Source organism: Entamoeba invadens, assembly GCF_000330505.1.
Source record: "Entamoeba invadens IP1 unplaced genomic scaffold scaff_1105074726711, whole genome shotgun sequence".
Taxonomy (NCBI): domain Eukaryota; phylum Evosea; order Mastigamoebida; family Endamoebidae; genus Entamoeba; species Entamoeba invadens.
In genome coordinates, this window is record NW_004443648.1 from 347,219 (window position 1) to 361,058 (window position 13,840).

The window sequence follows — 13,840 nt, forward strand, 5'->3', positions numbered from 1 at the left end:
TAAGAAATGGTTTTTATGAATAATTATATTTACAACAACACAGCAGAAAAATAAAAGATGTGAAACAGTTAATTAATTGTCTTCTTTAATACCAAGTTCTTTAGCTGAAATGGAACCAAGACCCATCCATCCTCTCATGGCATTGATGATGGCAGTGTCTCTGTGTGTTCTGGTATAATCACTTCCTCTCCATCCTTCTACTGTATATCCAGTCGCATCAGCAACATAGGCATCTCTCTTTGGAATCGATTTGCAACTGCCACAATAACTTCCAGTGCACAATGAACAGTCAGAAAGTCCATCGGGGAATCCATCATTTCCATTCAACCCATCTTGTAAAGTGTATGAAGACAACAAGAGTCTGTGTGTCCAGTTTCTGTCTGTTCTTGAGAACAATTGGACTTCAAAGTTTCTGTGTCTGTTGATATCTTTCTCTTTAACTAAAACTGAGCCAGCGTCATGCATATCACGCGATGAACTTCCTGGTTTCTGTTGGTCGTGGTCATCGTTCTCAATAACAAGTCTCTCCCATTCGATAGTTCCTTCACATTTATTCCACTCATTTGGATACCAGCTCTGCCAGATTTTCACTTTCATAACATCGCTGTTGCTCAGTCCATTCTTCTGAAGTTGCTCAGTCAAGTATTTGGTGTATTGATAGTCATTATAATTGCACACCAACATGTCTGCTTCACCGCCAGTAATCACTTCAAGATAAGCCATGAAGTCGTCCGGTAATGCACCACCCATATACTCTTTCACTTTACCAAAGATGGCAGCAATATCATCTGGGCAGATGTGTTTGGCAGCATCCATACGAATACCAGAAGCTCCAGCTCCCAAGTTCTCGACAATCCACGTCGCAATTCTGTCTCTGACATAGTCGTTCTCAGTGGCCAAATCAGTCAAACCAGAGAGATAACCAGCGTTCATAATGAAACCGTCACTCCATGAGTTAAGTGATCTTTCACAATGGAAGTGTAATGGACCATAAGCTGAGCCGGGGTATTCAGCGGTGTTAATTTTACCGGTGTACTTGTCTGTGCCATATGTGAATCCCAATGTGTAGTATGGTGCACTAGTAAATGACTCTTTTGGTCCCCAGAAGTTACCACCATTGCAATGATTCAACACATCATTTCCTCCACCAGACATGTGATTCAAAACCATGTCGTTGTACACTAAGACATTCGCAGCTCGGCACTTCTTGACCATCTCTCTGTATTGTGCACGAGTCCCCATACGTGAAGTCAACTTGTAAGCGACGGGTTGATAGACCCAATACCATGGATTCAACAAATTGTCTTGTGGTTGGTCAAAGGAAAGAACTCCATCTTGTGGGGGATACACTTTAACGCCAAGCCACCCCGCCTTGCCCATGAATTCACACTCCTTTCCAATGTCTTCAAATGGCCATCCAAACATCTCAACGATACCACCCTTCTGTCCTTTTTGATAGTTAGATGGTAAATTGGCGGCTGGAATACTCCAGACGAAGTCGAGTGGTTCCAAATTGATGTATTCAGTCTCTCCATTGTCCATATGGACAATCACTTTAATCTTCAAATCTTCTGTTGGGAGTGTTTCTTTAGAGACTTGATACACTTCAGAATCTGAGGCAACACCATTGTACTCGTATGTGATCTTTTTGATGTTATATTTTGGATTCACGGATGGAACTACTGTGACCGTTGCGGCTGTTCTTGCGGTAGATGTGTATTTCACTTGTGCGTACCCAACTACATGAGAATATCCTTGATACCCTTCTTTCCAGTCTTCACTTCCACGGGGTGGCGTTTGCCATCTCGAGTCCTCTGCAGATGCTTTCATTGCAATATCATTCCCACTGCATGCAAACTGTCCATTGTTTGAATTACATGTGTCAGCCATGACTAGGCCGGCAATCAAGAAGAATGCGAACATCTTTGAATTTAAAGTTTGCACCGCCCTTTTATTCTGTTCAAATTATTTGTATTTCAAACTGAATTCTCTCTCTATATTTATTGTATAATTTTTTTATATTTAATTATAGTTTTTTGTTGTTTTTTTGTGAAGAATTTTCGTTTGAAAAGGTGAAAGTTTGATAATAAGTTTCTAGTTTCTCATTAATGAATATATTAACTATATATTTTAGTAAAACAAGATTCGTTGATTCTTTCGAGTTTTTGATTTCTGACTTTTCTTATAGAAAAAAAATATCAAAAACCCCAAAAAATAAAATAAATTGAATCCAAGTTTTTTAATAAAAATAATATGAAAAATATTAATTAAAGAAATCTCAATCAATTTTTTTTTCGATTTTTATAATAAAAAATAATTATTTTTTCAAATTGAGAATTAATTTTAACTATTTTTAAATTAAAAAAATTCAAAAGTAATAAAAAAAAACATTTTAATAACAAAAATTGTAGCAATAACAACACGAATAACAAAAATTTACATACCCAATCAAAATGACACAAATATGTCTTGTGAGCCGACAAACGAGACTCTCGGTCTGTCGTACTCATCGAAGAGGATCAAAGGTATACAATTGACAAGTTCTTTTTTCTCATGAGTGATATAATCGACAATTCCGTTTTCGTCGATCAGCGCAAGAGCGAACTCTGAGGGAGAGGTCATAAGTATATAATTCTTGACAACTTTAAAAGAAGTTGGTTTGAATGGTGTTTTGACAATAGAAGTGGTCTTGTTTAACAAGTTTAACACGACGACATCTAAATTGGAAAGTTGAACGACGATAAACTTGTCGAGTAATTGGAAGGAGAGAATTCCTCGTTCAAAAGTGGCGAATGTGACTTGTTCGATTCTGTTGTTTGCGTTACTAATTTTAAAGAGTGTTCCTTTGGAAGTACTCACATAGGGATATACAACACAAGTAATATTACCGACTAAAGAAACTCGTTGCTGTGTTGAAGAAAATTGAATATAATTTTTGGATGTCATCACAACGTCATTATCGGCCAAACACATGGTCGTCACGGATTTCTCTAAAGGAGTTTGTTTGACTATGTTGCCATCTAAGTATTCATATAACACCATTTTCCCCCTTACAATAACAAGTAAGACGAAAACGTTCTGTAATTGTAAGTGTGGGAGAGTTTGAGAGATCGAATATTTAAAGACCTCCCCGGGTAACCCGACACTCTGTAACGGGACTAGATTGTCATTCTCAAATTTGAAAATCTCAAAAGAAGTTCTTGTCAATATATTGAGATGATTGTTGGTCTGGAACGAGCAGAGTGGTGCTGATGAAGTCATTTTTTTGAAAGAAATTCCCATTGTGTACTGAGCAGCCTCCAATATCTGCGATGTGGAAGCCAAAGACGCGCGAATTGGATTTACCAAAATGGGTGTGAGAGGGAGAAGAACTTCTTTTGGTAAGATGGTTTTGTCCTTCTTCCGGTAGAAATGCTTAAAACGCTCGTCGTAGTAGTATTGGTCTTCGCACATTAGGGTTTTCCGTTGTTTCATTCTCTTTCCAAGTTTTGATTTCATTCCTCCTCAAAAATCTTCAAAAACAAAGAGATTTCATTTTTATTAAAAAATATAGTAAAATAAACTATAATTTATTGATTTTATTACAATAAAAATTTAGTTTAAAACTTATTTTAACAATAATAGAGAACCGTATTCGAAAATTAGTTTAAACATAATAAACAAAATGATTTTTTTATAAAAAATAATTTTTTGAACTATTTCACCATTTTGGTGGTTTAGCTTTTAACAGAAAAAGTCAGTTGTCAAAGAAAAAGAGTAATAATAAAATATTAATAAATAAATAATAAATGACTAGTATCTCATTCCGAAATCCAAAAAGAATGAACTATAAAAGCAAAGAATGGAAAACGGTGTGGAGGAACAACGGGATTCTGTCTTCACCACAACTCAATTCAAAGTAACGCAGAAGTACAACGCGTTTCTTGATCGTGTGACTCCATACACAAAAACGCGGTGGGGGATATTTGTAGTCACACTTTTACTTTTCATATACCGTATGGTTCACTTCCACAAATATTACATCTACGCGTACACTTCTGGCATCTACATATTATTCCAATTTGTCGCATTTTTGACTCCAATTAGTATCGATGACACCGGCGATCCTCTTTTACCCGATGCCACAGGAGCGGAATATCGCCCCTTTATGAGGCGTCTTTCAGAAAAGAAATTTTGGTTTGTTGTGTTTATAAAGTAAACCAAAAGATATCTATTTGGTATAGAAAAGTGTTTATCTAATCTTTTAATAGTTGTAGAATTAAAGTAATTTCATAGCAAATACTTTAAATATTATAAATAAATATAAAATAGTATATAGATTATAAATTTATTCTATAAATTAAGTAGATTCAAGGCTATTTTAATAACACACTTGATATGGAAAAGTAACAAGAAGGGTGAGAAGCTATTCCGTTGTATTGCTCTCATTTGTGATGTCTTTCACATTCATTGACTTGCCTGTGTTCTGGCCTATATTGCTGCTGTACTTCATTGTGTTGTTTATTGTCACTATGCAGACACAGATCAAACACATGATACAGCACAAGTATGTTCCATTTGACTTCGGGAAGAAGACATATGATAAATGAGTTGGGTTAGTACAGTGTCTTGGAAGGTTTTGTGGAGTAAATATAAATAGTTCAAAGTATAATAAATTATAGTACAATACACAAAAGAGGTTTAACTGTGTTGGTGGGGTTTTGCTGGGAGCTGAAGGTAATACCGGAGAGGAACTGGTTTACGAAGCCATAACAACACAAAAAACGTTAATAGGAGAGTTAAATAAAGTATAACCATCATTGTTGTGGTTCTCATATCGTTCAACAACTCCTCTTGTTTTTATACAACTTTCAAAGTTCTTTTTGGTTTTTAATTTTTATTTTGTTATGTTTGTCAGACTTTCTCTCATTTTACAGAAAAAATAACATTTTGAATAACATTTTATAAAATGATTTTTTTTATAACATTTTTCAATAATCAAGAAAAATATTTGAAATAATTATATAGATTATATATAGTTAATATATAGTTTGTTCATGTTTTTTTAAAAATTTTGTCAAAAATTTAAATATTTGACAAAAGACTTACCAAAGTGATTCAAAAAATCCATCACTGTTATTAAAGTATGTTTTGATAATGTTTTGTTTATGTTATTTGAATGGTTTTAATTTGATTGATTATAACTAAGTAACTGGAATATAATTAAAAATTATAAAGAACTTTATTAATCAACGTTGTGTCTACGTGGTAACACAAACAATATTTTGGCTTCCAACAGTGGACCTTTTTAGGGAACTAATTAAGTTCATCTATTTTTACATTGGTTTTCGCAAAAAAAGTTTTAAACACAAGAATTAGATTTTCCTGACATTTTACAGAACAATTCATGTAAAAATAATAATTATAATTTATTATAATTTTGGGATGTTCCCAATTTAACAAAAATCAAACCAAAAAATTTACTTACAAAAAAGTTATATAATTGAAACCATCCTAATTTGTGAAGAAAAAAAGAAATAACAAGCCAATATAACTCCCAGATTTGGGTATGGTCAACTCTGTAAATAATACAATTTATAGAAAATAAGGGTTTTCAAACCGTTCCTAACAATACGCATTTCGAGCTTTTTGTTTAACAAACTTTGTTAAGTTTTAATAAAGTTTTTATAATTGTTTTACTTATAATTTCTTTCTATTGTTCTGCCGGGACTGAAGCAGTTAAAGGCGGAGTTTGCAATTCCAAACCTTAAACAGAAGATTTCTTGTTTTTTTGTGGGCAAAAAACAAAAACTTCAAGGAAATAGAGTCTATTAATTTTGTGTATTTTTTACAAATAAAAATTTGCTGTCAACAAATGAGTTAATACAATAACCAAGAGAGCCTTGTGCACACATATAATAATCCGCATCGTTTTTATTCAAAAAAAGGAAGTAGAAAGGATTTTGCCTTGAAAAAAAATATGGTGGTTGATTTTCTTTCAACCACTTATATAATTTTGTCCATTAACGAATTATAGTAATGGACAAGATATACTTTGTTGAACATGAATAAAATAACCAGTGAATAATCAAGTCTCTAAAAGTAGCTCATTGTGACTGAAAATAATTCCGCACTTTTTTTAATATAAAAGGAAGAATCATCTTGCTTTTCATTCAACATGTCTTCCATAACATCAATCCTCCCATTAACAAAGTCAAAATCAATCATGCTGATATACCACAAGCGGTTTGATGCCGTTGAAGCGTCCGAAGACGAACAACCCGACTTTGATACCGACTTGGAGATCCAATCCATTTTGGCGGGAAAAGAAAGCCAAGAGATCGACGACCGGTTTCTTATTGATGGAAAGGAGAATGTAGTCTCGTTCTCTCCGGCGCTCAACTAAACATGCAAACGTTTCATATTTTGTATATTTATTTATTCGTCTTGTTATTATTGTTTTTCTGTTGGTGAAACCATACTTCAATTGAATTTCTTTAGACTATAAATCTTTTTCAAAACAACCTTATTGTTTTAATACCAATGGCAGAACTTTGAAGGTACATGAATTGTTTTAAACACTAAATTGACATTTGATTTACGTTTCACAAGCATTGGTCTTCTTGTATCAATTTCAAACCCCGATTGGAACAGAAATCAATAATTGGTAGTGCGCAACGAAGGTATTCTCATTGGAAGTTATATCCAATATATCCATAAATATATCGAACGACATTTAGCTATTATTTATCTAAATTTAAGACCCAATTAAATCCTGAAATCTTGCGAAATCAAAGGCAACCAAGTGAATGTATTGGGGTTGGCAATTATTTTGTTCAAGTGGTTGGCGGACGGTAAAAAAAACAAATGATATTTTTTTATACTCCAATTGAATCTAAAAAACAGGAAAATTTGCTACATAAAAAAATGATTTCGCGTTTTTATCTTTTTGGTCATCATTTGAACAGTGTGATGGATTGTGAATTATTAACCTCCGTCTTATCTTTATTCCACCCCAATGGGTTATGGCAATTCAATTTCAAAATTATTTTTTTACATTGACTGACAAGGACTTTTAATTTTTATTTGCAACATCCGAATTATTGCCGTTCATTTTTTTCTAACTATAGAATTATTTTACTCGTCATTATATCATTTTATTGGGCAAATTTGGTTCCTTTGTTTTTGGTGTGCAAATGAACTTCGGTCATGTATAACAATTACTATATATAATAATAATTGTTATTATTATTTTTGAATTGATAAAACCAACTATATAAATACTTTAATTGTGAAATAGAAAAGTGCATTTTGCTTCTCATCAATGGCACCAAATTATAACACAAACTTTATTCCATGTGTCTTTCACTTGTTTTTTATACTTTAAAGAGAAAGCCTTTTAATCAAATTCATTATTGTTAAGTTTGACATTATTTTAAACACTTTGCCATTACATCAATCATTTGGGGTTATTATAATTATTTTTATAATTATTTCAGTCAAAGCAAATAAGACATGCCACTAAAATTCTCTAAGTTCTTCAACTGAAAAAAAGACACGACAAATAAATAAAGAAAACACAATCAAGTTATTGCATGTCTTTCTTTTGCGTTGCGTCATCCTTTTTCTGTTCGACATTCTGTAACGTCGGCGACCTATTATCGGAACCTTCTTTAGCATCAGTGATCGCCTTCAAAATAGCATTTCTGTAGTTATCTGTCCCATCCATAGAAGACAAAGCTCTTGATGAGTCCATTGAGTCTCTTGTCTTTTCCATCGAAGAGACTCTGGACAAGTCGTCGAGTTCAATAGTCGCTGTTTCCTGTGGTGAAACCTTTTGGAACTTATCGAATAAGTGCGTCCTTTGATACAAGAATGTCGCTATCGCCACAATAGTAAACCCTAATGTGCACATACAGATGTTTATGATGTGCATCCACACTTTTGTGAATATAGAACAGAAGACGCCACAAATAAGTGGGCTCAACGAATAAGTCATTTCACCAATAAATTCCGACACGCCTAAGTATCTCCCATGTGCTGCAGATACGGTAATTGAATAATATAAGTTTGCTTGTAATTCGTATCCGGCAACCATCCCCATAGGTAATGAGAAGAGCATGACAACCCACCCATTCTTGAATATAAACAGTCCAATAGAGACAACTAACATCGCGCCAAATGCTAATAAATTGAACATTTGTTTGTATTGCCATCCACTCCACTTACCTAACACAACAAAAGTGATTGTCTGAATGACGTTTTCAACAAACAAAAAGATTCCAACAAAGACCGAGGGTTGTGAAGAAACACCAGGTAATGTGATGTTATAATCCCCAGCATAGTCAATATACTGATTTTGAACTATAGCGATCACTCCATAATTGAACAAGTGGACGATTAAAGAAGTGTAATAGAATATCTTTGGATGGATTCTTTTGATAGTATTATTCTGGAAGACTTTGGCGGGGTTTGTTTTGTCGTTTTTATATTTGGGGAGACGTGGGAAGATTACGAATACAATGAGTGGAAGGAGTGCGGCTAAATAAAGGGAGTATTGGTCACCTAAAAGAGACGTTGCACTTCCACCAAAGAGAAACCCAACGGCTTTTCCTAATGCACTCAACATAGCAAAGTATGAGATGTTCTTGTTCTCCTCTCCTATGTAACTTTCAGCACCAATTAATGTCTCATCGGGTGACCAGAACATAGCCAGACCAACTCCTTGTATTATCAAGAACAAGAAGATGGGCCAGATCTCCGTGTTGTTGATGTAATACAATGCTGTTAATATACAACTTATTGCTTGTAATATACACGCAACGATACAAAGAATCTCACCACGCCATTTATCTGTTAATATCCCCATCAATGGCGCACATACACCAGCTATACAAAATGTGACAGCATCGGCCCCTCCTATAACCATTGGCGATGCACCCAAATTCTTCATTAAAACGGGTATAACTAACCAATAGAAGTACACGGAGAAGTCAAAGAACATACCAGTAATACAGTACAAAGGCATGTTCGCCTTCTTGACCCATTTCTTGATCGGTACCGCCATATGATTTGAAAGTTCAACATTTCCTTCTTATACGGACTTTGAGGAAAACAAAAACGTTTTTGGGCTCCTATTTTTTTTTTGAATGAAACTTCCATTATTGTTATCTGGTATTGGCGTGTTTTCCCGAATTTATACATCTGTTCTTCACAAAATTGTGTTGGAAGAAAAAAAAAGAGGGAAACAAGTTTTATTGGTGATCTTCGTGTGTCGCAACTAATTCACTACTTTTATTGTTAATTAATTAATATATTAATAAATACTATTACCTATTTATATTTATAAATAATAATCTAATAGAAAAAATACAATTGTTTTTCTGGTTCAATTTTTTTTGAGTCAATCGAATTATTTGAAATATTTTTATAAATTATATTTTTAATTAAATTATAAATTATTTATTCAAAGAAAAGAAAATTAATTGTTATTAATAAAAATATAACAAATATATTAAATGTTTTTTTTTTTATTAAAAAATAATACTTTTATAGTATCAAATAATAGATATAGGAATTGTACAAAAATAGAATTAGAACTATATTATAGTAAAGTAATTAACTTTTCAAATTAATAATGAAGTGAAGACCTTGAATGTGTTGTGAATAGAAATATGTCGTCATCAGATGACATGCAAAAACTTTAGTTGTCTAATTAACCGCACATCGCCATTAACAACAACACACTGATTATGTAGTTTCCTTTTATCACAGAACAGTTTTTGGATTTCAATGAGTGAAATAGTGGCTTCTGTGAGGACATACTCTGGCACACAAAACATCGAAAAGTAATCTGGCAGAACAACAAAATGATCGAGTTGTGTATGTGCTTTTGTGTCATACCCAATTTTCATCTTGACTCTTCCTATATAAAATTCTTCTCCCAAAGGCGAAGGCATAAAGTCAAACCACTTCTCCACAAGTGATGGAAATGGGATATGTGACAATTTCAAGTCGACAAACCCAATAATTTCTCTTTTCTCGCGTGTTGTTCTAATGAAAGACACTATAACATTCAATCGTTGAGAGACATCAATCACAAATTTGGTATTCTTAAATGACATTGTTTGTTCATCGATTGAGTAAGACTCTTGAATGTTCCTTTTATTTTTCAAATCACTGAATTCATCAACATATACAGCACATGTTACATCACCAATGGATGACATATCTTGACATTGAATCCCCTCAGTCTGTTCAATCACAAGTGTCAAAACTGCTGTTGTGCTTCCAACTTTGACAGCTTGTGGTACTTCATCAACTTGATCAGTAAATTTTGCACATCCGGCGACATGATCGACTACAATTTCCCTGTTTTTGTACAACCCAAAGGTTAAGCCATTATTCAGTAGAAATGAGTCAAAGGAAGGATACACCATATCTATTGGGATGTTATCCATTCCTAAGACTCTTCGATTGAAATGGTCTAATTTAATATGAGTGTTATCACTCAACATCACAACTTCAGTACCATCCTTTGAATACATTCCATCCGGAATATGTGGCACTTCCCGTTTTATTCTTTCGTCTGAAAATATCGAGGGGTCTATTTGTAAGTCGATTTGTTTGATGTACCTCCTCAGATCATAAGAAACACTTTTTGGCTTCCACCCGGAGACATATATTGGAAACCAGAGATTGTCTTCGGTACTCTCAAAAGAGTCTTCTTGAAGGGAAAGCACAACAAAATGGTATAAAGACACAAAGGAGTCTTCAACACTGGGACAACACTTTTCTGTTGGTGTAAACACTAAAGGCACATTTTCAACACTTTTAATTGGTGTTTTAAATTGTGTTGTTGACAATATTTCAGTCATTGGATTTGTATTTCCGACTTTCGTCTGTTGCATCAATTTGAAATAAAAGGTTTCATCGGCTTGGTCTGCCTTTAATCTGCACGCATTGAAGTAAAGTCTCACAGTCTTGTCCTTGTGATAGACTATTTGTGAAGAGTGCATACTCACTATATACCCGTTCATTTCTTTATTCACCGCTTTCGATTGTTTTAACAACTTCCGTTGATCAAACAAGACGGGGAAGATCTTTGGTCGACTTTTAAATTCCGTCGTGTTTGATGTTGTCACAACACACTCTCCGTAGTATTTCAAGCCGACTTTATCAGACACAAACATTAACGGAAATGTTAATGGAATTTCGCATTCAAAAAAGACTTGAGAAATCCCCGGGCAGAACTCGTGGGAATAAAAATAAACGCGCAATGGGAAGATCGAATATTCAATGACGTCTTTGTTCCTGTTCTGAGTGCTAACTATTTTCGTGATCTTAAGAAATATTGTTTTGACTAGAAAAGATGATGTACAATTCAATGTAACAGTTCCTTGCATCTTTTTCCCTGCAAAACCGCCACGTTCAATTTGATAGTCGACATTCATCACAGCCACTTGTTGTTTTATAGTTTATTTTTGTTATTTGTTCTGGAAATATAACGAGTTTTTTTATTTAACGTTTTATGACAAAAAAAAAAAAACTTCAATAAAAAACAATAAAAAATTAAAATTAACTCGTTAAATAATATCCAAAACACAGAGAAAGGAATGTCAGATGGAAAATAAATATAATAGTACGATTATTAGTACTTTAATAATAAAATATAGTTTTATACCCAATCCAAAAAGAGAAACGAAATACAATTACTTGAAGGTAGCACTAAGAGCCTCCCTTATTTTGTGTTTGAATGGAGTGTATTGCGAGAACCACCACGCGTTGAAATGTTGAGTTTTAATGAGTTTAAGAAGAAAGTTTTTGAGTTGTGGGTCTTTCTCTGATTTTTCAACACCTTCCTTGAGGTGGTCGAAATTATCATCGTCGACAGGTATTGTGGTCAAAAGCTCGTTAAATACTCTTTTGAAGAAAAAGAGCCAAAAGACCTTTATCATATTTGTTGAGAATGCAAACTCTTCACCTTCCTTTCTCGGCTGCTTTTCAATAACCGACTCGACGTTCTGTTGCAAAGATTCTCGCAGTTCCTTCGGTAAAAGTGATTGAGAAGAAAACGTATGTTGTTGTTTCTTCCTTTCACTTACGGAAGGTGTGAACATGTCGATGTTGACCAGAAGCCCAGAAGTTGATGGGTTCTCCTTTAAAGGTTGAGTGCCATAGATTCCAGGCACCGGGGCGTCTAGCAGTTCGACGTGATTTTGAGGAACTAATGGCAAAAAGACGCCTTGCCAACTCAATGGGTGTAAGAGCGAGAGAAAGCCAAAGCAACACGCTGTGAAATTCGTTGGTTTTGTTGATGTGAATATGACCGATGTTTCGAGAACAACTGCTTCAAACACGTCCAAAATTAAATTCACTGGAAGTGACGCAAACAAGATTGGAAGAGAGAAATCGCACAACAGCATCAAATTGGGAATGGGATAAATTGACGAATACCGTATTTCCAAACTGACTTGTTCTTCTTCTTCTTTGTTTTTTTTATAAGAAAGAATGATGGGGTAACCCTTGTAATCGGTGCTCAAACACGGTATTTGTAATTTCTCCGTTTTCAAGTTGTTTGAATTTGTGGTGAGTAACGAGTTCAGAATCTCCTCCAATTGTTCTCTTTTGAGTTCGTTCAATTTCTCCTTTTTCTTCTCGACAAGCGCCTTCAACTTGTATTTGAAGTCTCTGTCTATGAGCACCTCAAGTGCTTGGATGAGTCCTTGGACGTGTGGTTGTAAGCAAATGAAGATGTAAAACCTTCTGACGGCATTGAATGAAGAGATAGTTGAAGGAAACACGTTAGGTCCTTGAATGAGTGTGGAGTGCATGCACACCGGTTCCAGGTGTGACACTGCAACTGCAAACTGTGACAAGCCTCTTCCCGGCAGAATTGAAACAGCGGGTTTCATTCGTTCCTCTTCCAAATACTTTTTTAAAGAAATCCTTTCAAACGGAGTTGGGCTTTTCAAAAACTGAACAACTTGTTCGTTCACTCTTGGGGCTTTAGGAAATTGGTAGAGGAGTTCCTGGTTCGACTCAGGAAAAAATGTGTTAGATACGGGGGCTCCAATGATCATAAACGACTCGACTAAATGTTCTGAACGCTGGAACATAGCGCGTTCAAGTGGCGTCTGCATGGCGTCGGACATTTTACTCTTTTCAAGTTTTGGCTTCTCCATTGCTTCTTTTCGTTCATTTTATTCGGTTTACTATACCAAATGAATTGAAGAACCATTTTTTTTGTTTTTTTTCATATTTTCTTTTCTTTTAAATTGCCTTTTGAATCCCGTCTTTCAGCATCATTTTTACGGGATTTTTGTCAATCTTTTAAATTCATTTTTGAGGTGTTTTTGCTCAAAAAACAATGACGTGGATTATTATTATATGAAGTTATCAATAATTCCACTTTTATTATATAATTCTAATAAAATATAATTGTTGAGGTATTAATTCTTTACAAGTTTCAGTAATTAAATGAAATACTAAAAATTGTCAATTAAATAATTCTCAATGATAAAATCAGTGGTTTCCAAAATCACAATCCTAATTCCCCACGTCACCATTTAATAACCAAAATGTTCATTTTCTCTTATAAATTCGTACGTTATAATACCACATGATCGGCAATAATTTTTTTGGAAACGCCTGTATAAAATTAAAGTCAAAATAAAAAACAATTCCATAAATAATTATAATAATATAAATAATAATAATTTATTATTTATTTATAATAATATATTAATAAATTAATAAATGAAGACTTTATTAATAATACTATCTTTCGTATTAATAAATATAAATTACTATTAAATATAATAAAACAATATAAAAAATATAGAACCAAAAAACCACAATC

General features: G+C 33.8%; 6 protein-coding genes across 6 annotated transcripts; 1 reads left to right on the forward strand and 5 right to left on the reverse strand.

Moving 5' to 3' along the window:
* Positions 1–72: 72 nt before the first annotated feature.
* EIN_054420 (alpha-amylase, putative) lies at positions 73–1,923 on the reverse strand (the record flags this gene model as incomplete). The annotated part of the gene is made up of 1 exon (XM_004259880.1): positions 73–1,923. The coding sequence occupies one exon, from the start codon at positions 1,921–1,923 to the stop codon at positions 73–75; it is 1,851 nt and encodes a 616-aa protein (XP_004259928.1).
* A 525-nt stretch (positions 1,924–2,448) lies between these two features.
* Positions 2,449–3,474, reverse strand: EIN_054430 (hypothetical protein; the record flags this gene model as incomplete). The annotated part of the gene is made up of 1 exon (XM_004259881.1): positions 2,449–3,474. The coding sequence occupies one exon, from the start codon at positions 3,472–3,474 to the stop codon at positions 2,449–2,451; it is 1,026 nt and encodes a 341-aa protein (XP_004259929.1).
* Positions 3,475–3,841: 367 nt separating this feature from the next.
* EIN_054440 (protein RER1, putative) lies at positions 3,842–4,589 on the forward strand (the record flags this gene model as incomplete). Its single annotated transcript, XM_004259882.1, has 2 exons — positions 3,842–4,176; positions 4,397–4,589. 2 exons carry the CDS (start codon positions 3,842–3,844, stop codon positions 4,587–4,589), a joined length of 528 nt encoding a protein of 175 aa, XP_004259930.1.
* A 2,978-nt stretch (positions 4,590–7,567) lies between these two features.
* EIN_054450 (hypothetical protein) lies at positions 7,568–9,046 on the reverse strand (the record flags this gene model as incomplete). Its single annotated transcript, XM_004259883.1, has 1 exon — positions 7,568–9,046. One exon carries the CDS (start codon positions 9,044–9,046, stop codon positions 7,568–7,570), a length of 1,479 nt encoding a protein of 492 aa, XP_004259931.1.
* Positions 9,047–9,662: 616 nt separating this feature from the next.
* Positions 9,663–11,432, reverse strand: EIN_054460 (hypothetical protein; the record flags this gene model as incomplete). The annotated part of the gene is made up of 1 exon (XM_004259884.1): positions 9,663–11,432. One exon carries the CDS (start codon positions 11,430–11,432, stop codon positions 9,663–9,665), a length of 1,770 nt encoding a protein of 589 aa, XP_004259932.1.
* Positions 11,433–11,690: 258 nt separating this feature from the next.
* Positions 11,691–13,163, reverse strand: EIN_054470 (hypothetical protein; the record flags this gene model as incomplete). Its single annotated transcript, XM_004259885.1, has 1 exon — positions 11,691–13,163. One exon carries the CDS (start codon positions 13,161–13,163, stop codon positions 11,691–11,693), a length of 1,473 nt encoding a protein of 490 aa, XP_004259933.1.
* Positions 13,164–13,840: the final 677 nt, after the last annotated feature.